The 20,473-nt window shown below is 44.6% G+C and overlaps 1 protein-coding gene across 1 annotated transcript in view; it reads left to right on the forward strand.

The window, feature by feature from the left end:
• Positions 1 to 20,473, forward strand: part of LOC146208442 (uncharacterized) — a 42,651-nt gene that overhangs the window by 19,425 nt on the left and 2,753 nt on the right. The window contains exons 5-9 of the mRNA XM_084578553.1: positions 6,221 to 6,324; positions 11,448 to 11,641; positions 14,068 to 14,236; positions 15,372 to 15,644; positions 17,842 to 17,983. Of these exons, the coding sequence (XP_084434679.1) occupies positions 6,221 to 6,324; positions 11,448 to 11,641; positions 14,068 to 14,236; positions 15,372 to 15,644; positions 17,842 to 17,983 (882 nt within the window). The remainder of the gene's footprint in view (positions 1 to 6,220; positions 6,325 to 11,447; positions 11,642 to 14,067; positions 14,237 to 15,371; positions 15,645 to 17,841; positions 17,984 to 20,473) is intronic.

Below are 20,473 nucleotides of genomic sequence, written 5' to 3' on the forward strand. Positions count from 1 at the left end.
TCCCTTCGCGACCTCATTCGCACCGTGGTTCGCGAGGAGCTCCAGAAAGTTCATGGATCATTTACTCCTGGCGCAGCTTCCCTGGCCAGCATCATCCGTGAAGAGGTCCAGAATGCACTCACGCCACCAACAAGTACAGTCGTTCCACCACCACCCCCGGGCCCCACCGAGCGGATGACTTATGCTGATGTCACACGCCGCCCAGCCCTGCTACCTACCCCTTCGCCTTACACGCAACCTCAGGTCGCTGTGCACGCTGCGGCACCGCTGCCCCTTTGGGCAGATCGGCGCCAGGCGCCCCGGAAAACTGATCTCTGGCGCGCTCCAGATAACCGCCCTCTCTGCTACCACTGTGGCGAGGCAGGTCACCTGTACCGGCAGTGCCCTTATCGTCAGATGGGCCTTAGGGGATTTTCCCCCGACAGCCCTTGTCCACGGCCTGGTCAGCGACCTCAGGACATCGCCGAGTACGTCACCCGCCAGCGTACGTCACCCGCCAGTCTGCCACACTCTCCTCGTCGCGAGTCGCGCTCGCCTTCGCCTCGTCGCTCTTCACCCTCTGGGTCACGGTATACCGCTGGACGCCATGGTTCCTCGAGCCCTCATCGGGAAAACTAGCTCCGGCGACCTTTGGGGGCGAGGCCGCCGCACACCGATTCGCTGTAAAGCTTCCACCGCCGCACCGCTCAATTCGCCCCGACGTCGAACGCCGAATTCCTGTCCAGTTTTCACCGCACAGACCAGATCGCCGTGACGTCGTCCGCATCGCCGACCAGTTATCACCGCCGTGTCGCTTAAATCGCCCCGACGCAGACCACACAACTGCCGCCCAGCTTCCGTCGCCGCACCGCTTCCTTCACTCCGACCTGCCGTCGACATTGAATTGTCCCGACGCCGACCACCCAACCGCCGTCCAGCTTCCACCACCACACCGTTCACTTCACTCCGAACCGACGTCGAGAGGCCCTGGTCTTGGCCGGGTCTCCCTGGACATCCCTAGTATTGTCGACACGAAGGAGGTCACCGCTTTAGTTGATACGGGAGCCGATTATTCTATCCTTAGTGGGCGGCTTACAAGGACACTGAAAAAGGTGATGACGCCTTGGAACGGACCAGACATACGTACGGCAGGCGGACATGTGGTTGCACCACTGGGTATGTGTACAGCCCGGGTTACGGTGCGAGGCTGTACATTTGTTGCGACTTTTCTCGTTCTACGCGAATGCTGTCGTGATGTTATTCTTGGCATCGACTTCCTTCGTGAGCACGGTGCCACTATAGATCTACCGAACCGCTTGGTGACGTTTTCCGCCAAACTGGCCACTGAAAAGCATGAGTACCGCGGGTCCCACTCCGCGCTACGAGTCGCCGATGATAGCCTCACAGTGCCACCACGCGCCAGCATCCTCGCCAGAGTTACTTGTGACGAGCCACATCACGGCCTCCGGGTTGTTGAGCCTAATGTCTCCCTCTCACTCGCCTTGGGAGTTTCTGTGGCAAGAGGTCTTTGTTTCCTTCGTGGAAGAGAGACGGAGGTACTTGTCACCAATTTCTCCAATGAACATCGACACCTGTTCCGTGGCACTGTCATTGCTTACGTCGACCATCTGCACGAAGTCGCCGAATGTTTTGCTTCAGAGGAAGCTGTGCCTAGCACTGAACCGGATGATGCCGTACACGCTGTCGACATCAATTCTAGCCTTTTCTCCGTTGAAAAGAGGCAACTCCAAGATCTATTGCTGGAGTTTCGTGTGTGCTTCACGTCTTCATCTAAAGTGCAGCAAACGTCGGTCATTAAACACCGGATTATCACGCATGAAGGCACTCGACCCATCCATCAGCAGCCCTATCGTGTATCTCCTCGGGAGAGAGACGCTATCCAACAGCAAGTCAAGGAGATGCTCGCCGATGGCGTCATTCAACCTTCAAGCAGCCCATGGTCCTCGCCTGTAGTCCTCGTTAAAAAGAAAGACGGAACACTTCGTTTCTGTGTTGACTATCGGAAACTTAACAGTATGACAAAGAAGGACGTCTATCCGCTGCCACGGATTGATGACTCGCTCGACCGACTTCGCCGAGCCAAGTACTTCTCCTCCATTGACCTCAGGAGTGGTTATTGGCAAATTGAAGTTGATGAGAGGGACCGTGAAAAAACTGCCTTCGTAACACCAGATGGGCTCTATGAATTCCGCGTCCTCCCATTCGGGCTCTGCTGTGCTCCTGCCACCTTCCAGCGGATGATGGACACTGTGCTCACAGGTCTTAAGTGGCAGACATGCCTTGTTTATCTCGACGACGTAATAATTTTTTCACCGACGTTCACGGAATACCTGCGCCGCCTGAGAACTGTTCTCGAAGCTGTCCGGTCTGCCAACCTTTCTCTCAAGCCTCAAAAGTGCCACTTCGGGTTCACCGAATTGAAGTTTCTTGGGCACATCGTGAGTGCTGATGGCATCCGAGCTGATCCTGAGAAACTTGCTGCCGTTGCTGCCTTTCCCGTCCCCGCCCATAAAAAAGCAGTCCGACGGTTTTTGGGGCTGTGCTCCTATTATCGTCGCTTTATCAAAAACTTTGCACAGATGGCCAGCCCTCTGACTCTCCTGACTCGAGATGACGCATCATTTTCCTGGGGCGCCGAGCAGCAGATGGCTTTCGACGAGTTACGACGCCGGCTCCAGTCACCCCCGGTCCTGGCACATTTCGACGATGATGCCGACACAGAATTACACACGGATGCGAGCAACGTCGGCCTTGGTGCCGTTCTAGTTCAGGACCAAGACGGGGTCGAGAAAGTAATTGCCTACGCCAGCCGTGCACTTTCCCGTGCTGAGTGTAACTATTCCACCACTGAAAAAGAATGTTTGGCGGTAGTATGGGCCGCTGCCAAGTTCCGCCCGTACCTTTATGGCCGACCGTTTCGCGTCATCACTGACCATCACTCGTTGTGTTGGCTGAAAAACCTAAAGGATCCTTGTGGCCGCTTAGCACGTTGGGCATTGCGCCTACAGGAGTTCGATTTTGATGTTATTTATAAGTCTGGACGGAAGCACACCGATGCTGATAGCCTGTCCCGCGCGCCCGTCGGCCCTCCTTCGTAAGATGCCACCGACGACGATAGCTTCCTCGGAGCAGTCACTACGTCCGATCTCGCCTCCAAACAGCGTGCCGACGGCGAGCTGCGACTGATTATTGACCATCTTCAAGGTGGGCATCCTACAATACCCCGGTACCTTGCTCGGGGGTTGTCGTCGTATTGCCTCCGCAATGGGGTGCTTTATAAGAAGAATTCTACGTCGAGTGCGAAAACATACCTGCTAGTCATACCAGCTGATCTAAGGCACGAAATCCTCCTGGCCTGCCACGACGAACCAACTTCAGGGCATCTTGGCTTTACACGCACCCTAAACCAAGTCCGGCAGAACTACTACTGGCCACATCTTTCTCCGAGCGTTAGACGTTACGTACAGACCTGTCGACAATGCCAGCGACGAAAAAAACCCACGCTCAAGCCATCCGGTATGTTACAATCTATAGAACCGCCCCTCACACCCTTCGAGCAAGTGGGCATGGACCTTTTAGGCCCATTTCCTTTATCCTCGAACGGACACAAGTGGATTGTAGTCGCCACAGACTACTTAACACGCTACGCTGAAACGAAGGCCCTTGCCCGAGGTACTGCCGGCGAAGTTGCTCGATTCTTTATGAACGACATTGTGCTCAGACACGGTGCACCGTCGACCATCATTACTGACCGAGGAAAGGCGTTTACAGCTCGGCTACTGCGGGACACCTTAACTCTCAGCCATACCGAGCATCGCACAACAACAGCGTATCACCCTCAGACAAATGGATTAACGGAACGACTAAACAAAACTTTGGCGGACATGATCTCAATGTACATCGACGTTGAGCATAAAATGTGGGACGAGATCCTGCCGTATGTCACCTTCGCCTACAATACGGCGCCGCAGGAAACCACGAAGTTTACGCCGTTCCGTCTCGTATATGGCAGAGAGGCCCGCACGATGTTGGACGCGATGCTCCCGTGCTTGGAAGAAGCGGTCGAACCCGACGCCGCCCATTTCGCGGAACAGGCCGAGCAAGCCCGTCAGTTGGCCCGCTTACACATCAAGGAGCAGCATGCCACCGACGCGCGACACTATAACCTTCGGCACAGGGAGGCCCACTACGAACCAGGGGACCAAGTGTGGGTGTGGACCCCCGTGCGTCACAAAGGCTTGAGCGAGAAACTACTCCACCGCTATTTCGGACCCTATAAAGTCTTGCGCCGCTTAAACAACGTTAATTATGAAGTCGTTCCAGATGGAACTGTGACCGTCGGTGTTCGACGCCAGCGGCCTGAAATTGTGCATGTGGTGCGCTTAAAGCCGTATTTTTCGCGTGACTGAGCGTTCCCTGCAAGTGAAACCTTGCGTTATTGTACAGTTCACCTCACGCCTAATTTTTTTTCTCCTATCACCTTGTCATCGGGACGATGTTTTCTTTCACGGGGGGGAATAATGCCACGTGCCTAGCGCCGCGCGACAGCCGTGTTTGATGCCGACGACGACGAAGCGGTGGTTGGCACGAGCGGCGCGCTGGTGCTGGACTCTGTGACTCTGTGTTCGGAACTCTCGGGTCCTCGGCTACGTGTACTTTCACGGCTCCCTCTTACTTCAGTCGTGACAATATTGTGCTATTTTGTCCCTATACCTGTATACTAGATTAAATAATTTTTAAATTACAAGCTAGAAGTAAAACTATGAGCATTTATAAAAAAATGTTGAAAATATTGTTTTAGTGTGCGTGTCTATTTCGGACGCTATAAAACACATCTAATTCAGTTAGGTTTACTATGAAATGATATAAAATGTATCACCGCTTGAGGGACAGTATACCTTCGAAGCCCTTCAAATTTACTCATGACCTATTTTGAGGCTGGTAACTAATAATCGGTACATGAAAATTATTGTTTTTACCTGTTTTGAGCACATTAAAATTTCACGAGGAAAAGGCACGCCGAAATGCACTGGAGATCTGTTATTTTTAGAGCACTGAATACATCATTGTGTTTTCCAAATTACAAATATATACTAAATATGCAAAAGATGTGTAATTGTTTATTATGGCTAGAAAATATTGAAAAATTGAACAATCACAAATAAGAAACATAAAATAACATATTAAGAAAGATAAAAGAGGGCATTTATCTTCTTTGCCATGCCCTATGAGCTTACGTTTACAAAGGCTGACGGTAAACGGTGCTGATTCTCGCCATTTTTGGTCTTCAGTAGCTACAGTACGCAAAGCTTTCCTGTGCGCATATGTGTTTATGTGCGTGTATGTTGCCGTCACTACAGGTTTTTTCCAGTCACCGAAGCAAAACAGACGACCCTGTGGTGAAAATTCCTAGCAACACCTTGTGAATTTTCGAGCACTACCATTTGTCAGCTTTCTAGTATGCATCAGAGGAAGAGGTTTTCCTTACCTAAATACACTTTTAATTCATTGAGAAGATTATAAAATCCTATATATATATATATATATATATATATATATATATATATATATATATATATTTAATCACGTATTCGTAAGAGGCTTTGAGCAAACTTTTAGCTAAGATATTCCTATGAAAACATTACGCAAATACTTTCAGCATCGAGCAAGAATTTAATCAACATATTTTCTTCGAAGTTTGGGCACCTTAGAGCATAAAATCTTTGGCTGAAAATAACTTATGAATCGGCGCCCTATACTAGAAATGTATACGGCGCCATGTTCGGAGTCACTGAAGTTGTCGTTACAGCGGAGCCTCGGGAATCCTCGCGGCGGGAATTCTCGATGTAAATATTTTTCTCTGCCGCTTCAAAGATTAGCGTTTACAGATTATCGAATAAAGCATTTTGTCTGCAATTTTGTGTGACAATTATAATATTTTTGGATTCGCCGTGTAATCCCTTCAACGCATAAAAACTTATAATGAATAAGAGGGAGGAGGGAGAAGGCACTCTAGCTCGTAAAGCGTGCGGATGACACTTCTGAAACGCAGTGAAGGTCTTGTTATATACCTCGCACTGAAATACCAAGAAAAATAAGAGAGGTATTGACATTGTTCTGCTGAACATGTGACTATCTCGTTAACAGGTTGATAATTTGTTTTTGAAAAATAATAAAAAACACTGTGCTCACCTTACGCGATGTTTCTGCTTCCTTCTAGGGGAGCTTCAAGACTACGCAATGAAGACTGGCGCGACTCACGTTCTCACCGACAAAGCATACTCCGACATCTTCAGACGCATAGGTCCTGGCATAAAATTCAAGGTATTTAAGATAATGGCTTGTTCCTACTTTTAGGCGAGTAAACTTGGCTCAGCTAAAATCTCCAGCAGGGAAATATGTCTAAATAAGTCGCAGGACACTGCAAAAATCAGCATGATGTACCGGTAAGTTTTCCAGATTAAGAAACGTGGTTCCTTGTCACTTATGTAAGCAATCTAAACTGGTCTAAATAAGGCATTCAAGTATAGTACAACTAAAAACAACAGAGAACTCTTTTCTGCGAAAAAAATTACCGACGATTACGTTACTTCCTAATGCGAAATTTGAGCGCAGCAAATAAGCTGTTTCACCTTTTCGATAGATTGAGGCAAAGAAATCGAGCAACACATGTATGCGCTATCACAGATTTTTTTTTTTATTTTTCACACGTATTCCTTTAACAAAGACTCCACTAACAGTTCTTGACAGTCATGAAGGAAGCTTTGTGGTCGGAGAAATGGACTGATATATGTTCGACTTGGTACACCAATGCTTGATTCTCAAAGACGAGATCTATACAAGTGCCTCGCGAGGTTGTCACAGCCGTGGGACGCGTTACGAGCGAGAGGAACGGGATACGAAGAGGCGTCCGTGTGCTGTGCGATGTCAGCGCACGTTAAAGATCCCCAGGTGGTCGAAATTACTCCGTAGCCCTCCACTACGACTCCTCTTTCTCTCTTTCCACTTTCACTCTCACCTTCCTCCCTTCCCTTACGGCTTGGTTGCGGTGTCCACAGAAAACAAGTGAGACAGTTACCGCGCCTTTCCCTTCCTATAAAAAATAAATCAGTTTTTCTACGCGGTCATGCCCTGCCGGGGTGGTACAGTGGTAAGACGCCCGACTACTGTCCGGAATACCTGGGTTCGAACCCGACCTCGGCGGCTGCGTTTCGATGGAGGCGAAACGAAGAGGCGTCCGTGTGCTGTGCGATGTCAGCGCACGTTAAAGATCCCCAAGTGGTCGAAATTACTCCGTAGCCCTCCACTACGGCTCCTCTTTCTCTCTTTACACTTTAACTCCCACCTTCCTCCCTTCCCTTACGGCGCGGTTCAGGTGTCCACAAACTCGTGTGACAGATACTGCGCCTTTCCCTTCCTGTGAACCAATTATTATTATTATCTGCGCGGTCACGTTGTCTTGACTCGCTAGCGGCGGCTGCGGCATCAGGCAGTCGCTGCTAGCGCTTCCTCCGGCGACCCCTCCCCCCTCCCCCCTCCCCCCTCCCCCCCCCCCCAAACCCCCTTCCTTTCCCTGTGTTCTCCGGCTGCTCCGCGCTTCCTGCGAGGCTTCGGTTGCCAAGCGCCGGCTCGAACTGGGGTGATGAAAGTGGGGAGGCGCTGGTTACGAGGCCGACGCCGACGCCGACGCGAAACCCAGGAACGAGCGCCAAAGAGCTGCGCTCTAAAACAAATCGCGCTGTAAACTAACGACACTATATGTTGCGCACACTATAGGCATCACAATCATCATATTAAGTTGCACTAATCAACCAGAGGTCAAAGGCCTCTCCCATATGCCGCCAATTCACCCTGCCTTGTGCCAGCTGTAAAGAACTAATCCCAGCAAACTAGTTAATCTGGTCCGTCCACCTAACTTTCTTCCGCATCCTGCTACCATTTTCATCATTTGGAAACGCAGTTTACTGTACTGATTGGCGACTTCAGTGACACGCAGGCAAGTAGGAGGCTGGAGACAAGACAGTGGCTGGATAAGGCACCGACTCAAGAAAGAGCAGAGGAAGTTATTGAGTTCGCAGAGCGCAACAAATAACAAATCATAAGTATCTTATTCTGCGCCTGAAGGCGTAGAAGTGGGCACGGAAAAGCCCCAATAGAGAGACTAAAATGTACTCAACTTCATATTGTACTGCAACCATGCGGTATTGCAGAATGTATTCGCAATCGAAAAGTTTGATCCAGTGACCATATAATGTTTGCGTGTAAATTCGTGCGGAAATTAAGAGCGAATGGAACTAGCTAGAAAGCTGAAGACCATAAAAAAAACTATCAGTGAGAAGGAAAAGTAGCAACAGAAGACACTTTCAGTTTAACCGAAGAAAAATAGTACTGAAGTGAACGATAATTTCAGACATAAAATAACTGACTGCGCTGTATAAGTAAGCGATATATAGTTAGTTAGACAGGATACCGCGAACTATATATACTGACAAAGGATCTCATTTCGAAATGTCAATTTACGAACGCCTTCAATCCAACAGTTAGGATAGAACTGCAACAGCTATTAAAGTTTATTAACAAGAGTAAATTATTCATGACAAGAAAGTATAAAATGGCGAGAATTCAGAGTCCTATAAAAATGGGGGTAGCCTAAAAGCGGTCAGGAGGAAACCATAGGTATAGGCAAAAATCAGATTATGCACTTAAGATAGAAGGCGGGCAATGCCAGTATCAATTCTGATATACAGTCGAAATAAGCGAGTTCTAGCTAGGTCTACGAGGTCGCCGAAGTAATCAAGATGATAATGAAAATGACGGCAGCATCGAGCAATCATGCCTCAAAGTGTCAAGCTTATAATTTATAACGCATTATTTCTATCAAACATTTGCTATTGTGATTTGGTGTGGCGAACAAACCACGGTTAAAAACAGATAGGTTACATAGAATGCGGAAAAAGGCTGTTCGTTCAAGCGCTCCGTTTAAGGCTCATACGCAACCTCTTTTCGTATAAATAAACATTACACCAGTAAATGAACTGTACAATTTTTTGTCATCGAAACGTTATGACAGGTGCAAAAAAATTATAATACATTTTACGATGACCTAGCTAACTTACACCCAAAAATAATTTACTACTCAGCACTTCACAAACGTGAACTATATGTATGTACCATCGCTTCGTTCAAATTACGGCCGTCAGATGCTCGGTTTATTATCCCAAACTATCTTAACTCACGTAATGAGATTTGAAGTAGTTTTTGTAGTTTTTTACTTGCTTTGCACTTTCTTAAAAGATTTGTTCTGTATTAATTGCGTCTCTATACTTTAGTGTTTTCAAAGTTATCCCTTATGTGTTTTACTTGCAAAGGGTTTTTCTTATCGTAATGCTTAGCTATGCGTAATTATTTTGTTATTATTATGTCTCTCTTTTTTCCATCCGTGCTCTGTTGCAGCCGCTTTTCCTTCACGTAGGAGTGCATCCCTTTCTCAAACCAGTGCAAGGTTTTCTAGATGCACCTCTAACATCTTTGACGATGTTAACATAAAGGTATAACAAAGACAGAATTATGTATACAAGCTCTAAACGCTATCAAAGGGGAGAAATTAAATGGGGAAGAGTAGGTAACTGCAGCTTTGTTTAAGCACGGCGGGAATATTTTGCTATAAATATTGGCCACCCTCTGTATGTCTCATGACTTCGGTTGCAGAGTAATCAGGGAAGAACGCTAACACTATCTTAATTCATAAAAAGGTGATAATATAAGGAGAGACCAATTAGTCGGCCAGTCAACCTACTATCCGTTACGTAAAATGTATTTACTAAGGTAACGGCTGATAAAATCAGGGCAAACTTAGACTTCAAGAAACCAAAAGATCAGGTGGCGGGCTTCTGCAAAAAAGATCTATAATATACACCAGTGAAAAATATGCTCAGAATATAATCACGTATACATGGCACGTAATGATTTCGATAAAGGACTCGCCTAAATCGAAACACCAGCAGTTATGCGGGCGTTGCAAAATCAGGCTGTAGGTGAGTCATGTGTGGAAGTACTCAAATACACACCTTGAGTGGTTGCACAACGACCATAATCCGCCACAAAGAAAGCAATGTAATTCCAATAAGGAACGTGGTATTAAGCAAAGAAGTACGTCTGTGTAGTACTGTTCACCACTTTTTTAGAAGAATTAATCAGAGAGTGAGATTAGCAACAGTTTGATATAAAGGATAACAGAGAATACGTCAGTAATCTAATATTCATCGATCACGTTGCTTTGCTGAGTGCTCAGGTGACGGCATACAAAGGATAAATAATGACATAGTTGGAGAACGCATTACGGTGAGCTTAAAAATTAATGTGGAAAAGACTAAAGCAATGGTCAACAGCCTCGGAAAAGAACCGCAGTTTGCGATAGGTAGCGAAGCGCGAGAAGATGTAATGAGCCCTCATCGCGAAAGGGAAATAACCAGAAGTATCATATTGAGCTAGAGCGCATTCGGCAAGCAGTATCAGATCATGAATGGAAGTTTAGCAATATTCTGAAGAGTAAAGTATTTAATTTCGCGAGAGCTGACGAGCTAAGTATAATGTCCTCCAACGTGACGAGAACTTCAAAAGCCAAGTCAGCAATAAAATGCACGTTTTCAATATTGCTGTCATTTGTGGTTAAATGATTCGAGAAGGCTGCGGCATGATTGCCGTCGTGGTGTGAGCGAAACTCATCTCAGCACACCTGATAGTATACAAAAAGTCGAGGAGAGACTTTTTTGTATTTTTTCGCCGGTTTCTTATTTTTTTTAGAAGCACGTTGTTTTGCTGCTTGAGGTTTTATTGGAATGTTTTTTTATTTTTGTCATGGGGGCTGTAGATTTCAACACACTCTGTTGGAAAGAACCTAGAGGTTTGGATATTCCGGGTCGAAGCCCACGGCAGAGATGTTATGTCTTCCCTCATTCGGCTTTAGTAGCTGCATCGCTGTTCATTGAATGCCATCTTAAAATATTTTACTCAGGTCTCTCAATATGACAGCAAGGTTTCTGATATTTAGTGCTACACTCCAACAAAGTTGAATAGGCTAAACTGTTTTTGCTTAGAAACATTGCAAATAAACAGTGTTCATAACGAAAAGCTTTGGCGAAGTTCGGGCGAAGAATTGAATAATGAAATAAGTAAACTTACAATTCAAGGTGTGACAAGGTGTGATAAGGTCTATAACATTTACATTACAGCATTGTGTGACACGTTCTCTGCCGTTCTAATCGTTTGAGGTATTTTTTCTAACAAATGGCGGCGCTCTAATGCACCTGCACATACGTCCCGCATTGAAGTGTGCCATCCTTCCTGGTATTTATACGCGTGCGGAAACATCCCGCGCGCTTTCTTTCATCCACTTCCCAAAAAAATTGCGGATACTAGCAACCATTATGCTATTTTTCTTATTTCAGAAAATGTTTTCAGTTACGGAGATTCCTGGATTTACTGCCATCTCGAAATTTGGCAGTCAAGCGAGTGACTACGAAGAACCGCTCAACGGCAACGATTCGGTGATGTTTGTCGCTCATTCGAATGGAACCAGTGGCATAGAAAAGATCGTCGAAATGCCGCAGTGGAAGTACCTCGCACAATTGCGCTGTCGAGAGTAAGTGTAATTGATTTCTTTTTTTTTTTTTTTTGCATTCGCTTGTTAAACAACAGACGAAGTACCCAGTGGTACTTCAGTGGTATAAGTCAGAGAGCGTGGACACCAAAGTTGAATTAATCGGAAGAAAGAAACATTTAGAAGTTTCGCAACATGGTGAGGTTCAAAATAACGGATTCAGATTTGAGGGAAGGGCACTTTTTAGAGGCATTGAGCCTAAATAATATTCGCTATAACGATTTATTTGATTATCTGCTTTCTGACGTTCTTATGAGGGAGACCCAATGTATGAATATTCAAAAGTAAAAAAAAAAAATAATCTCGTATTTACGAATGAATTGAATATCTGTGTAATAATCACAACAATAAAGAGGTACTTGCAATTTTCACAAATATTATGCCACGTGGCAGAGCCTGAGCTGTGCGCTTATATCTATATTGTATAGGAAAGATAAAAGCCGCGCCCAGTCACTGACAGAAAGCAGCTGCGGAAATATTGCAGACATTCAAGCCTGCTCACATCTGCGCTTGCATTTATATTTTTCACGAGGGACGTCATCGCTTTCGAAATAAACTTAGCACTTTTGTGTGTGTCCCACTACTTCTAAGCTTAAAGAAAACCTTGGTTTAGTTTTCTGCTTTGTGTTAGGTTGTATTGAGAGCTACATTACGCCAGGTTTTCAAGCCGATAGCGTGGTTGCACCATGGCCTTTAGGCAGCTAGGGGTCATGTCGAGCGAAGCAGCCTGCCAGCGAACATAGCGCTTGCAGGCGGTACCTGCCAAACGACATGTTCTAGCACCTAGTAGATATAGGGTTGCCTGCTGAAACTGACGAAATGTTTGATAGGAGTTATCAACTCGGCCTCTCCTTGCCTATAGGAGGATGATATCAGAACCAGCCTGTCAGAGCCGTTGCATTCACGTTATCCCTAGGCCACGCTGACACATTTGCACGGCTTGGTTGAAGTGGTGCTTTATATATGTGGGTTGGTAGCCTACGCTCTCGCGTCATACCTTTAAAGGCAAAGCTTAAGTCTCCCTAATAAGCTTGTTTGTTAGAGTCGCCGTAAACTAGTATGTTTAATGAAATAACTAGAAAACTTTTTTCATCAAATACTTAAGACTAGGCTCAACTACAATGCTGAAGAGCGCCAAGTCCAAAAACTTATATGTGCCAGCACGCATCCGACGTTGACAATTAGACGCTATGCCCCCAGTTCCAGTACTTATTTATATCTAGTAAGTTAACACAGTTGTTAGATGGCTTCGTGTGTTTAAAACGCCGGTAAGTGAATGGTGATCACTCGGTGAAGCACGTCTACAAGTGATGCGCACTGAAACATGATTGTTTGCTGTCTAAACGCAAGTGTCTGTGTCCGTTGAAGAAGTGCTACAATTGTAACGGGCCTCTATCGATATCAGACTTTCGCGCGGTATAATCGTTCACATCTAGTGAAGCGCACGTCTTCAAAATCTGAAATTAACAAGAGCCGACCGTACTGATGCTTCAACGGAGGCACAGCAGCTTTCCGCACGTCGCTGTTCCGGAGTTGTCATGCTGCAGCTGTGGCGATGTGAATTAGGTGCATCACGCCTTTTTGAGACGACGCGACGGGCTGCATATGTTGTGTTTTCATTGAGGGACACTGGGCGCCCTACATCCGTGTTAAAACGTGTTCTACAAAGCCGAATATCTTTATCCTTCATCTTTCCAACAACAGTTTTTTCTCTGATTCGTCTCCCGGTAAAACGCACAAAATACCCCATTATATTCGCAATAAAAGGGTGGATAAGTCAGTGATATATAGTCACTAATTCTACTTATCAGTTACCAACTCCGAACTGCGGAACAACATATCTCGCTAAGCAATTTTCTTCGGATGTCATTCCTGCATTGCGTCTTTTTTAAACTCTGTTAAGGAACACCAAGTGACTGGCTCCTCATACTATTTTAATGTGACGCACGCAAATGATCCTACTAAACTTGGTATGGGATAAATTAATTTTACCATTAGTCATGTATATTGGACTTATTATCTATTATTTCCAAATGACATGTCTCGATTCGGTCGGGGAATGTAGAATCTACCAAAACTGCGGCATTAGTGGCCCAAAATGACCTTTATCGCTCTTGTGCGTCATGTGATTCATTAATTTTTTGGGCGAATTTAACATCTAATAATAAGCGTGTTCTTATCTATATTTGTTAACTTGTAACTGTACTTATAAAATGCCGAGAGATATATTCTGTGACCATCTGGAATTGTAAAAAATGTGCTTTATCATCTCATCGCTTCTCTACTGTGGTGTACAGTTTATACCGATGATTTGCTTTATAGTTACCTCTCTTACTTTAAAGAAATGATCCACCTTCATCTTGAAACCAAGCTTGAACTCTTATTATCGGCGTTTCCATTGTTTTCAGAATATGTGAAATTGCTACATCGAATGATATCTGCCTAGGAGGTGGAAATATATCGTTCAAAGTTTGCTTCACGCACGCATTTTTTGTTCTGACCATTGGAGGAACTCTTGTGCTCATTGACAAGTATAGGGCAATCCCAGAAGTTATCACAGCGCTCCAAGATCGCAAGGTCAGTGTCGATATAGATAAACATCCGACGCAGATATATTCCTGACCGGCAGCCTTGTTCGCGGAACGTTGGCTTGAAGACAGAGGTGGTGGTTCGCGAAATATGAGGCTTCAGGCTAAGCGGTAGAGTCATTATAATATGCAACCATACAATCCACTGTTCACTCGAATGCCCAAGACCAATATCGTTATGTGACTAGTGTCGTCTCGCAGGTAGACTACAAACATGGACGATGGGCAGCATAGTCTTATTGATGGTGTCACTTCATCACAGAGTAATGAGAAAAGGCTGTAGTTGTTGTTTAGGTATTATAAAAGGAAGTGAAGCTATCATTATTTTGTTATGTTTTTCATAAACGCGTGAAGTTTCTGCCTCCTTCATTGCGCCACCAGAAGCTATATCGAAGCCTTGTTGTAATTTCCGAACCTTCCGATGGAGAAAATGATTGCTGAACGATCATCTTTATGCTACACGACTTTAGGTCATGAATGCGTGCGAACAAGCAGAAATAAAAGCCTGCCTTTTGAAAAAGTGCTCTATAGACACCCCAGGGCCCATTTTTAACTAAACTTTGTGTAAACAAAAATTACAGTACATTTTTATTCCTTATGTATCTTGTATTGGGCTCAATAATTAGCGTCCAAATCACTACTGACAGAAACATTCTCTCACATATCAGCTAAGCTTAAGAATTATTACTGATCAGTATTACCTTAGCTACTGACAGAGATCTAATGAAAGGGACGGTACGCTTAAAGTTATATTAAACGAAGTGAAAACAGATTGAGAAGGTTCGAAGGTAGATACACGATCATAACATAGCAATGTCATAGACGAGAGCAAATATACGCGATGGAAACGTTTTATGGTGCGATATCCACAATGTGCATAGAAGTTTTGAATTATTTTTTAAATCTGTGATTAGAAGCAAAAAAAATCAGCGCATCAATTTTTATTTTTACAGGCATCTTATACAAATGTATCCTTAACGGTTGCGCATATGTGGACAATAATGTGTTTTCTGGGTATGTTATATTATGTCATAGCGAACGTAGATTCAGCATTTGTCAAAAATACAATGCCGATTTTATAAACGCATTCGCATCTTACCGGATACGCTTCTTCCGTTTGCAAGGTAACTCATATTTTCGGCACACCCATGAAAATTTTCGAAATTTCACGTGAGTTGAAGAGGACTGGAGAGACTTTTCCCCACGTGAAGAAAGTCATCACTATTGGCACGCCCATAACGCAGCTGGTAAAATCGGAGGTATTATCAGCGTTCTCTCCTGTTGAGATCAGAAGTACCTATGGCATGGCGGAAGCAAATGGAAGCCTCTCAGCGCCGCCTAGTGGATATATCACGAGTTGCGACGTCGGCTTCCCCGTTTCCAGCACTCGCATGAAGGTGAGTTCCTGCTTTATTGATGTATACATATTCACAACATTTAATGTATAAATCGATAGTGCAGAACAAACAAGGCAACGTTATACGCACAGTAAGATATTGGAACAAACGATGAAGAGCAGAAAGCAATGATGCAGTAGCGCTCTCCAGCCTCCGTGTCCCCCGTGAGCAGCAGTATTTATGGTGTGCGCGGTTTTGAAAAATAGTTTTAAGGCGAAAGCCTTAATAGGCTCATGAGCGAGCCTCCATGTCCCCCGTGAGCAGCAGTATTTATAGTGTGCGCGGTTTTGAAAAATAGTTTTAAGGCGAAAGCCTTAATAGGCTCATGAGCGACCGTCCGCCAGAAGTATCACACACTTTGCAGATTCCGCGGGATACTGCGATATTATGATATCATCAACTGGTGGCATCTTCGGACTTGACTGGACGCGACCCCATGACCAGATGTGGCGTTATCATCACATAAATCCTATCAAGTATAATAGCCCGAACATTCGTCTTTATGACGTCACATCCGGTAATGACCGATGACATCACCGGACGATGCATGCATATACAAAGCTGACCCTTGCAGGCGTCTGATCTAGGCGTCCGTGTTGTGCCTTTCATTTAAAGCTTCCTCGAACATCGCACCACATAGCACACAGAAGCATGCTCAGCGAAGCAGGAATCAGCGGCGTTTCAAACAAAGGCTTCCGCCTCATTGCACTTCAATGCTCCAAAGCGCCTCGAAAACCCTTTATTGTTCTTGCAACCTGCGACTGAGCCCCAAACAATTCCTGTCTGAAGAATTTGATAGGGCAGGGTTGTAGGTTGAAAACACTCGCCAGGGGGAACATCGAATGCTGAATTGCCTACTGCACACCACATTATCACACACTGCACGCCTTTTGTTGTCAAATAGGCCTTGTCTGGATCAGCGCTTTTGCATATGGCGAGGGAAATGCTTCATCAGCAAGTGCACTATAGGAGCCTTTTCAGACACCGAAACAGTGACACCAGGCATTGCTATCATCATCAGTACCCTCGTTTGCAAATAAGGTTCAATTATTACACCACTAGCAAAAGCACATAGAACCGAGGTCTCAATTCTATGTCGGTTAAGCAAATTTAGCCGTTTCAAGAAAGGTTACAGATTATTGTACTTATTACTCCACGCTAACTTTCGGAAGCCAGTTTTTATGTTTGTCTCCAGGCAAAAATTGTTGAAGAAGTATTAGTTTCAGCATATGACCGGCGTAGCGAAATTAATGTCCTGTGTACATGCTCGAAATTCTCTCAGTGCAGTAAGTTTTAAATAAAGTTGACCTGTAGAAAAACCTATTAATGTCAAATCTCACGGAAATTCAAAACCGGCCCGATTTCTTATCAGCTCATCTCACTTCGCTAAAGATACCCTATAAAGAAGCCAAGCCAGCTCCCAGTTTTCGGGTCATTTTCTATTATTCCTATGGCTCTATGCCCTTCCTAGTTACTCCGGGTTATTCCGAATCGGGTAGATATTTATGTAGAAATGCTTATAGCTAGCATTCTCTCGATATCTGTGATATACTATACAACATGTTAAATTTCCCCTCAGACTGCCACGAAATATGTGGCTTTATTGGCTTAGATGATTAATATTGTTATTCGAAGAAACGCTTTAACTTCAGAGAGCAAAACAATTATTTGATCCAGTTCACATCAGCTGTGCGCACTTAAACAGGAATGGCATTTGCTTGGTAGGGATTAAACGCCATTCACGTTAGACCTCATATCTTTGATAATATCTAACGATATTAATAAAAACAAACGAGTCCTAGATATGTCGTACAATATTATGCCAAGAAAATCTCACATCGCAGCGAGTGTCGAAACAAAGTTCGCGGTAGTGGTAGACAGAAGTATTTGAAACGCTGAACTGTAGCGAGAAATATGTACTGTCCTACGCAAAGGCACGCTTACTGCTTCCACGCTCGGTCCCTGAGACCTATTAAAATTCTCAAAACCAATATCGTTATGGTTATCTGGTCAAAAGGTATCCAGAAAGAGGCTTTTTAGCGAGCCGTACATGCTTTTAGACGCTGAACCTCAGTATCTATAATTAAAAAAAAAAACGTGTTCATGGATATTGTAAGTTGACCTCCCGCTGTGTGTTATTTACTAAAATAATATTCAATCTTTACGTGAGTAGTAAGAAAAGATGTCCATCGTTTAGGTACTGGATATTAAGGCAAACACTGTGGTGGGACCAAACCAGACGGGTGAGGTACTCTTTCACGCGCCACATTTATCGGCGTACTACCGAACCTCGACAGGGACTACAAGCGTGGCAGATGCAGAAGGCTGGATACACACAGGTGAGAGGACGTACAGTCTGTGCTATGCCTTTTGAAATTTAGCTTATTTTTAGCATCTAACCAACAAGCCGGGCAACAATTTTGGCATTCCCTTGAAGGCCTTTTAATATCATCCTATAAAGTAGGAACTGTTAGGCATGCGTGTGTGGATAGATTTCTTGATTGTCTTCTATTATATCTATTTTGTCTTCTATTTTAATGCTCTAAAAAGTTTTCTTCGTGAATCCATGAGACTCATTCCGCCATGCCAGATGCACGAGCCCCGGTACTGTAGGCTATAGCCCTGGAAAAGAATACGGCTTGAGGCAGCGTCAACACAACAAGCGTCACGCATTCAACTTCACAATTCAACATACTTCCTGTGGTTTGGTTTATTAGATTTAAAGTTTTAAAGAAACTCATTCATTCATTGAAATAAGCCGTGGGAGAAAACCCCAGATAATATCGACCACCTGACGTTCTTTAACGTGCACTGATATCGAACTCTATCATTATGCTTTAGTTTTATCTATTTTCGAAGAAGGGTCTGAACCGGGACTTTTTCAAGCTCGCGTAAGGTTCGTATCAGCAAGTTTAGGGTTCGAACCAGTTCGAACTGCTCAAACAAACGGGCTCAGAATTAAAAGAAAGACCATTGAATCAGGCTAACTTTCCTATCACCCCTGTCGGTACTTGTCCCTCGGAACCATTGAAAGTTTGATAGAAGATGAATTTTACCAGTTTATGGCTGTGTTGCGCGCTCTTACGTAGATGATGGGTGCACTGTGATTGGGTCAGCACAATAATCATACCTAAAACGGCAGGATTCAGTGCGTAGATTAAGTTCACCTCGCTACTGTGGTGTATGCAAAATCTTTCCCATAAATAGCCTACAAGTTGAAACAAACAAACCCTCCCTAAAAGGCAAAAGAATGGCTACACATTGATCCTCCTTAGCAAAAAAAAGGAAATCATGGAGGACACTTACGATTCGCTTTTAAGAGTTCAATGTGATGGTATTTAAACACTAATGCTTTGAAAACGATGGATGGAGGCGTAAGAGTTCGAATCGGGCGGCGGCTCACGCCATCTGTTGCAACCGCGCCGCACGGTCGATGGAATTTTCCACTTAGTGCCACATCGCAAAAAAATAAAGCGGAAATGTTCTTTGCTAATTGCTTAACTTTTACTTTCGTAAATTGGTTTATTTCTAATGACGCACCTAAGCTTTAGCTGACAGTTATAAGCCAACGCACGCATTAGGTCCACCTTTATTCGGAGAAAAGCAGCGCGGTTGTGTAGCGGAGTGGTTGTGTGCTGGCCCCTTACTGCGGAAGAACATTATTCGACTCTGCGGGTTTTCGCAAAGCTTTTATTGTTTCTATACTTGCTTTTGATTTTGGCGATGCAACCACAACGCCGACACCTCCTTTTCTGCGACACGAGGCCCTTAAAGTTGTCGCGTTAAAACACAGCATGAACACACACCGCAGGAATGTAAGGCCTTTACTAAACATTTTAAATGGGACACTGAAAAACAGCAGTTTTTACATCATGGACAGTGTACGTCTGAAGTGGAACAGTAAAATGGAAAGAAACAGTCAGGCTGCCGCACTGTGCATCCGTTGTCACTGCTGAGAGTCACGCGCTATGTGTGTCTATAAACAGAAGTGATAAATGAGAACGTAGGGAACAATATAGTCCACATTTATTCTCTGAGCGCACTCACAACACAGCACTTTAGAAACGCTGTTACACCAATAATGGTCGGCATCATGCATGCTAGAACAAGAGCATGAACACAACAGTAGATCTGGCTGCCTCCAGAGCCACGTCGGAATGAACGAAAATGAGAGAGCGGGCGTGTTTGATGTGCAGGTACAGCAGAAAGAACTCAAGAACCAAGCATTTCTCATAAAAACTGCGTGAAGTTTTACGCTCTAAAGTGAGAGACGAATAACAGAAAAATTGAAATGCCGCCCTAAATAAGAAAGTAGATCTAAGAAATTCTCTATGGGTGAATAGAAGCCGTCCTCACAAGAAGATTGTTTCACCGAAATTATTTTTTGTTGCTTTCGGTTTGGACACTTTAACCAGATACAAAATTTTATGCTTGTAAAACAACGAAGAGTAACATACCAGTTGTGGGGAGAAGCGGTCACAATGAACCGCACTTTGTAGGCATGCGAAGAGTTCTGAGGAATCAGGTGACAGCGGTAGAAACGGGAAGGGCTTAAATTTGAATGGCAGACACCCTGAACCTGCAGGGGAAGTAGTCACATTGATGAACGCGCATCGGGTTGTTAATTCAGCGCTCGTCCTGTAGTACTCTGCTTCCGTATTTGTCTGTAGCGCTGTTTTCTTTTCAATATGTTTTACTTTCTCGCCTTTGGGGCTACAGTGTCAACTCAGAAATGCTTCTGCAAGCTTTGACTGAAATTTTATCGAGTAAATACGTATCGTCTAAATGATAAGAATCACCGGTGAGCGTAGTATGTGCGATAATAATTG

Source organism: Amblyomma maculatum, chromosome 1 (assembly GCF_055883805.1).
Source record: "Amblyomma maculatum isolate TAMU_Amacu chromosome 1, ASM5588380v1, whole genome shotgun sequence".
NCBI lineage: Eukaryota > Metazoa > Arthropoda > Arachnida > Ixodida > Ixodidae > Amblyomma > Amblyomma maculatum.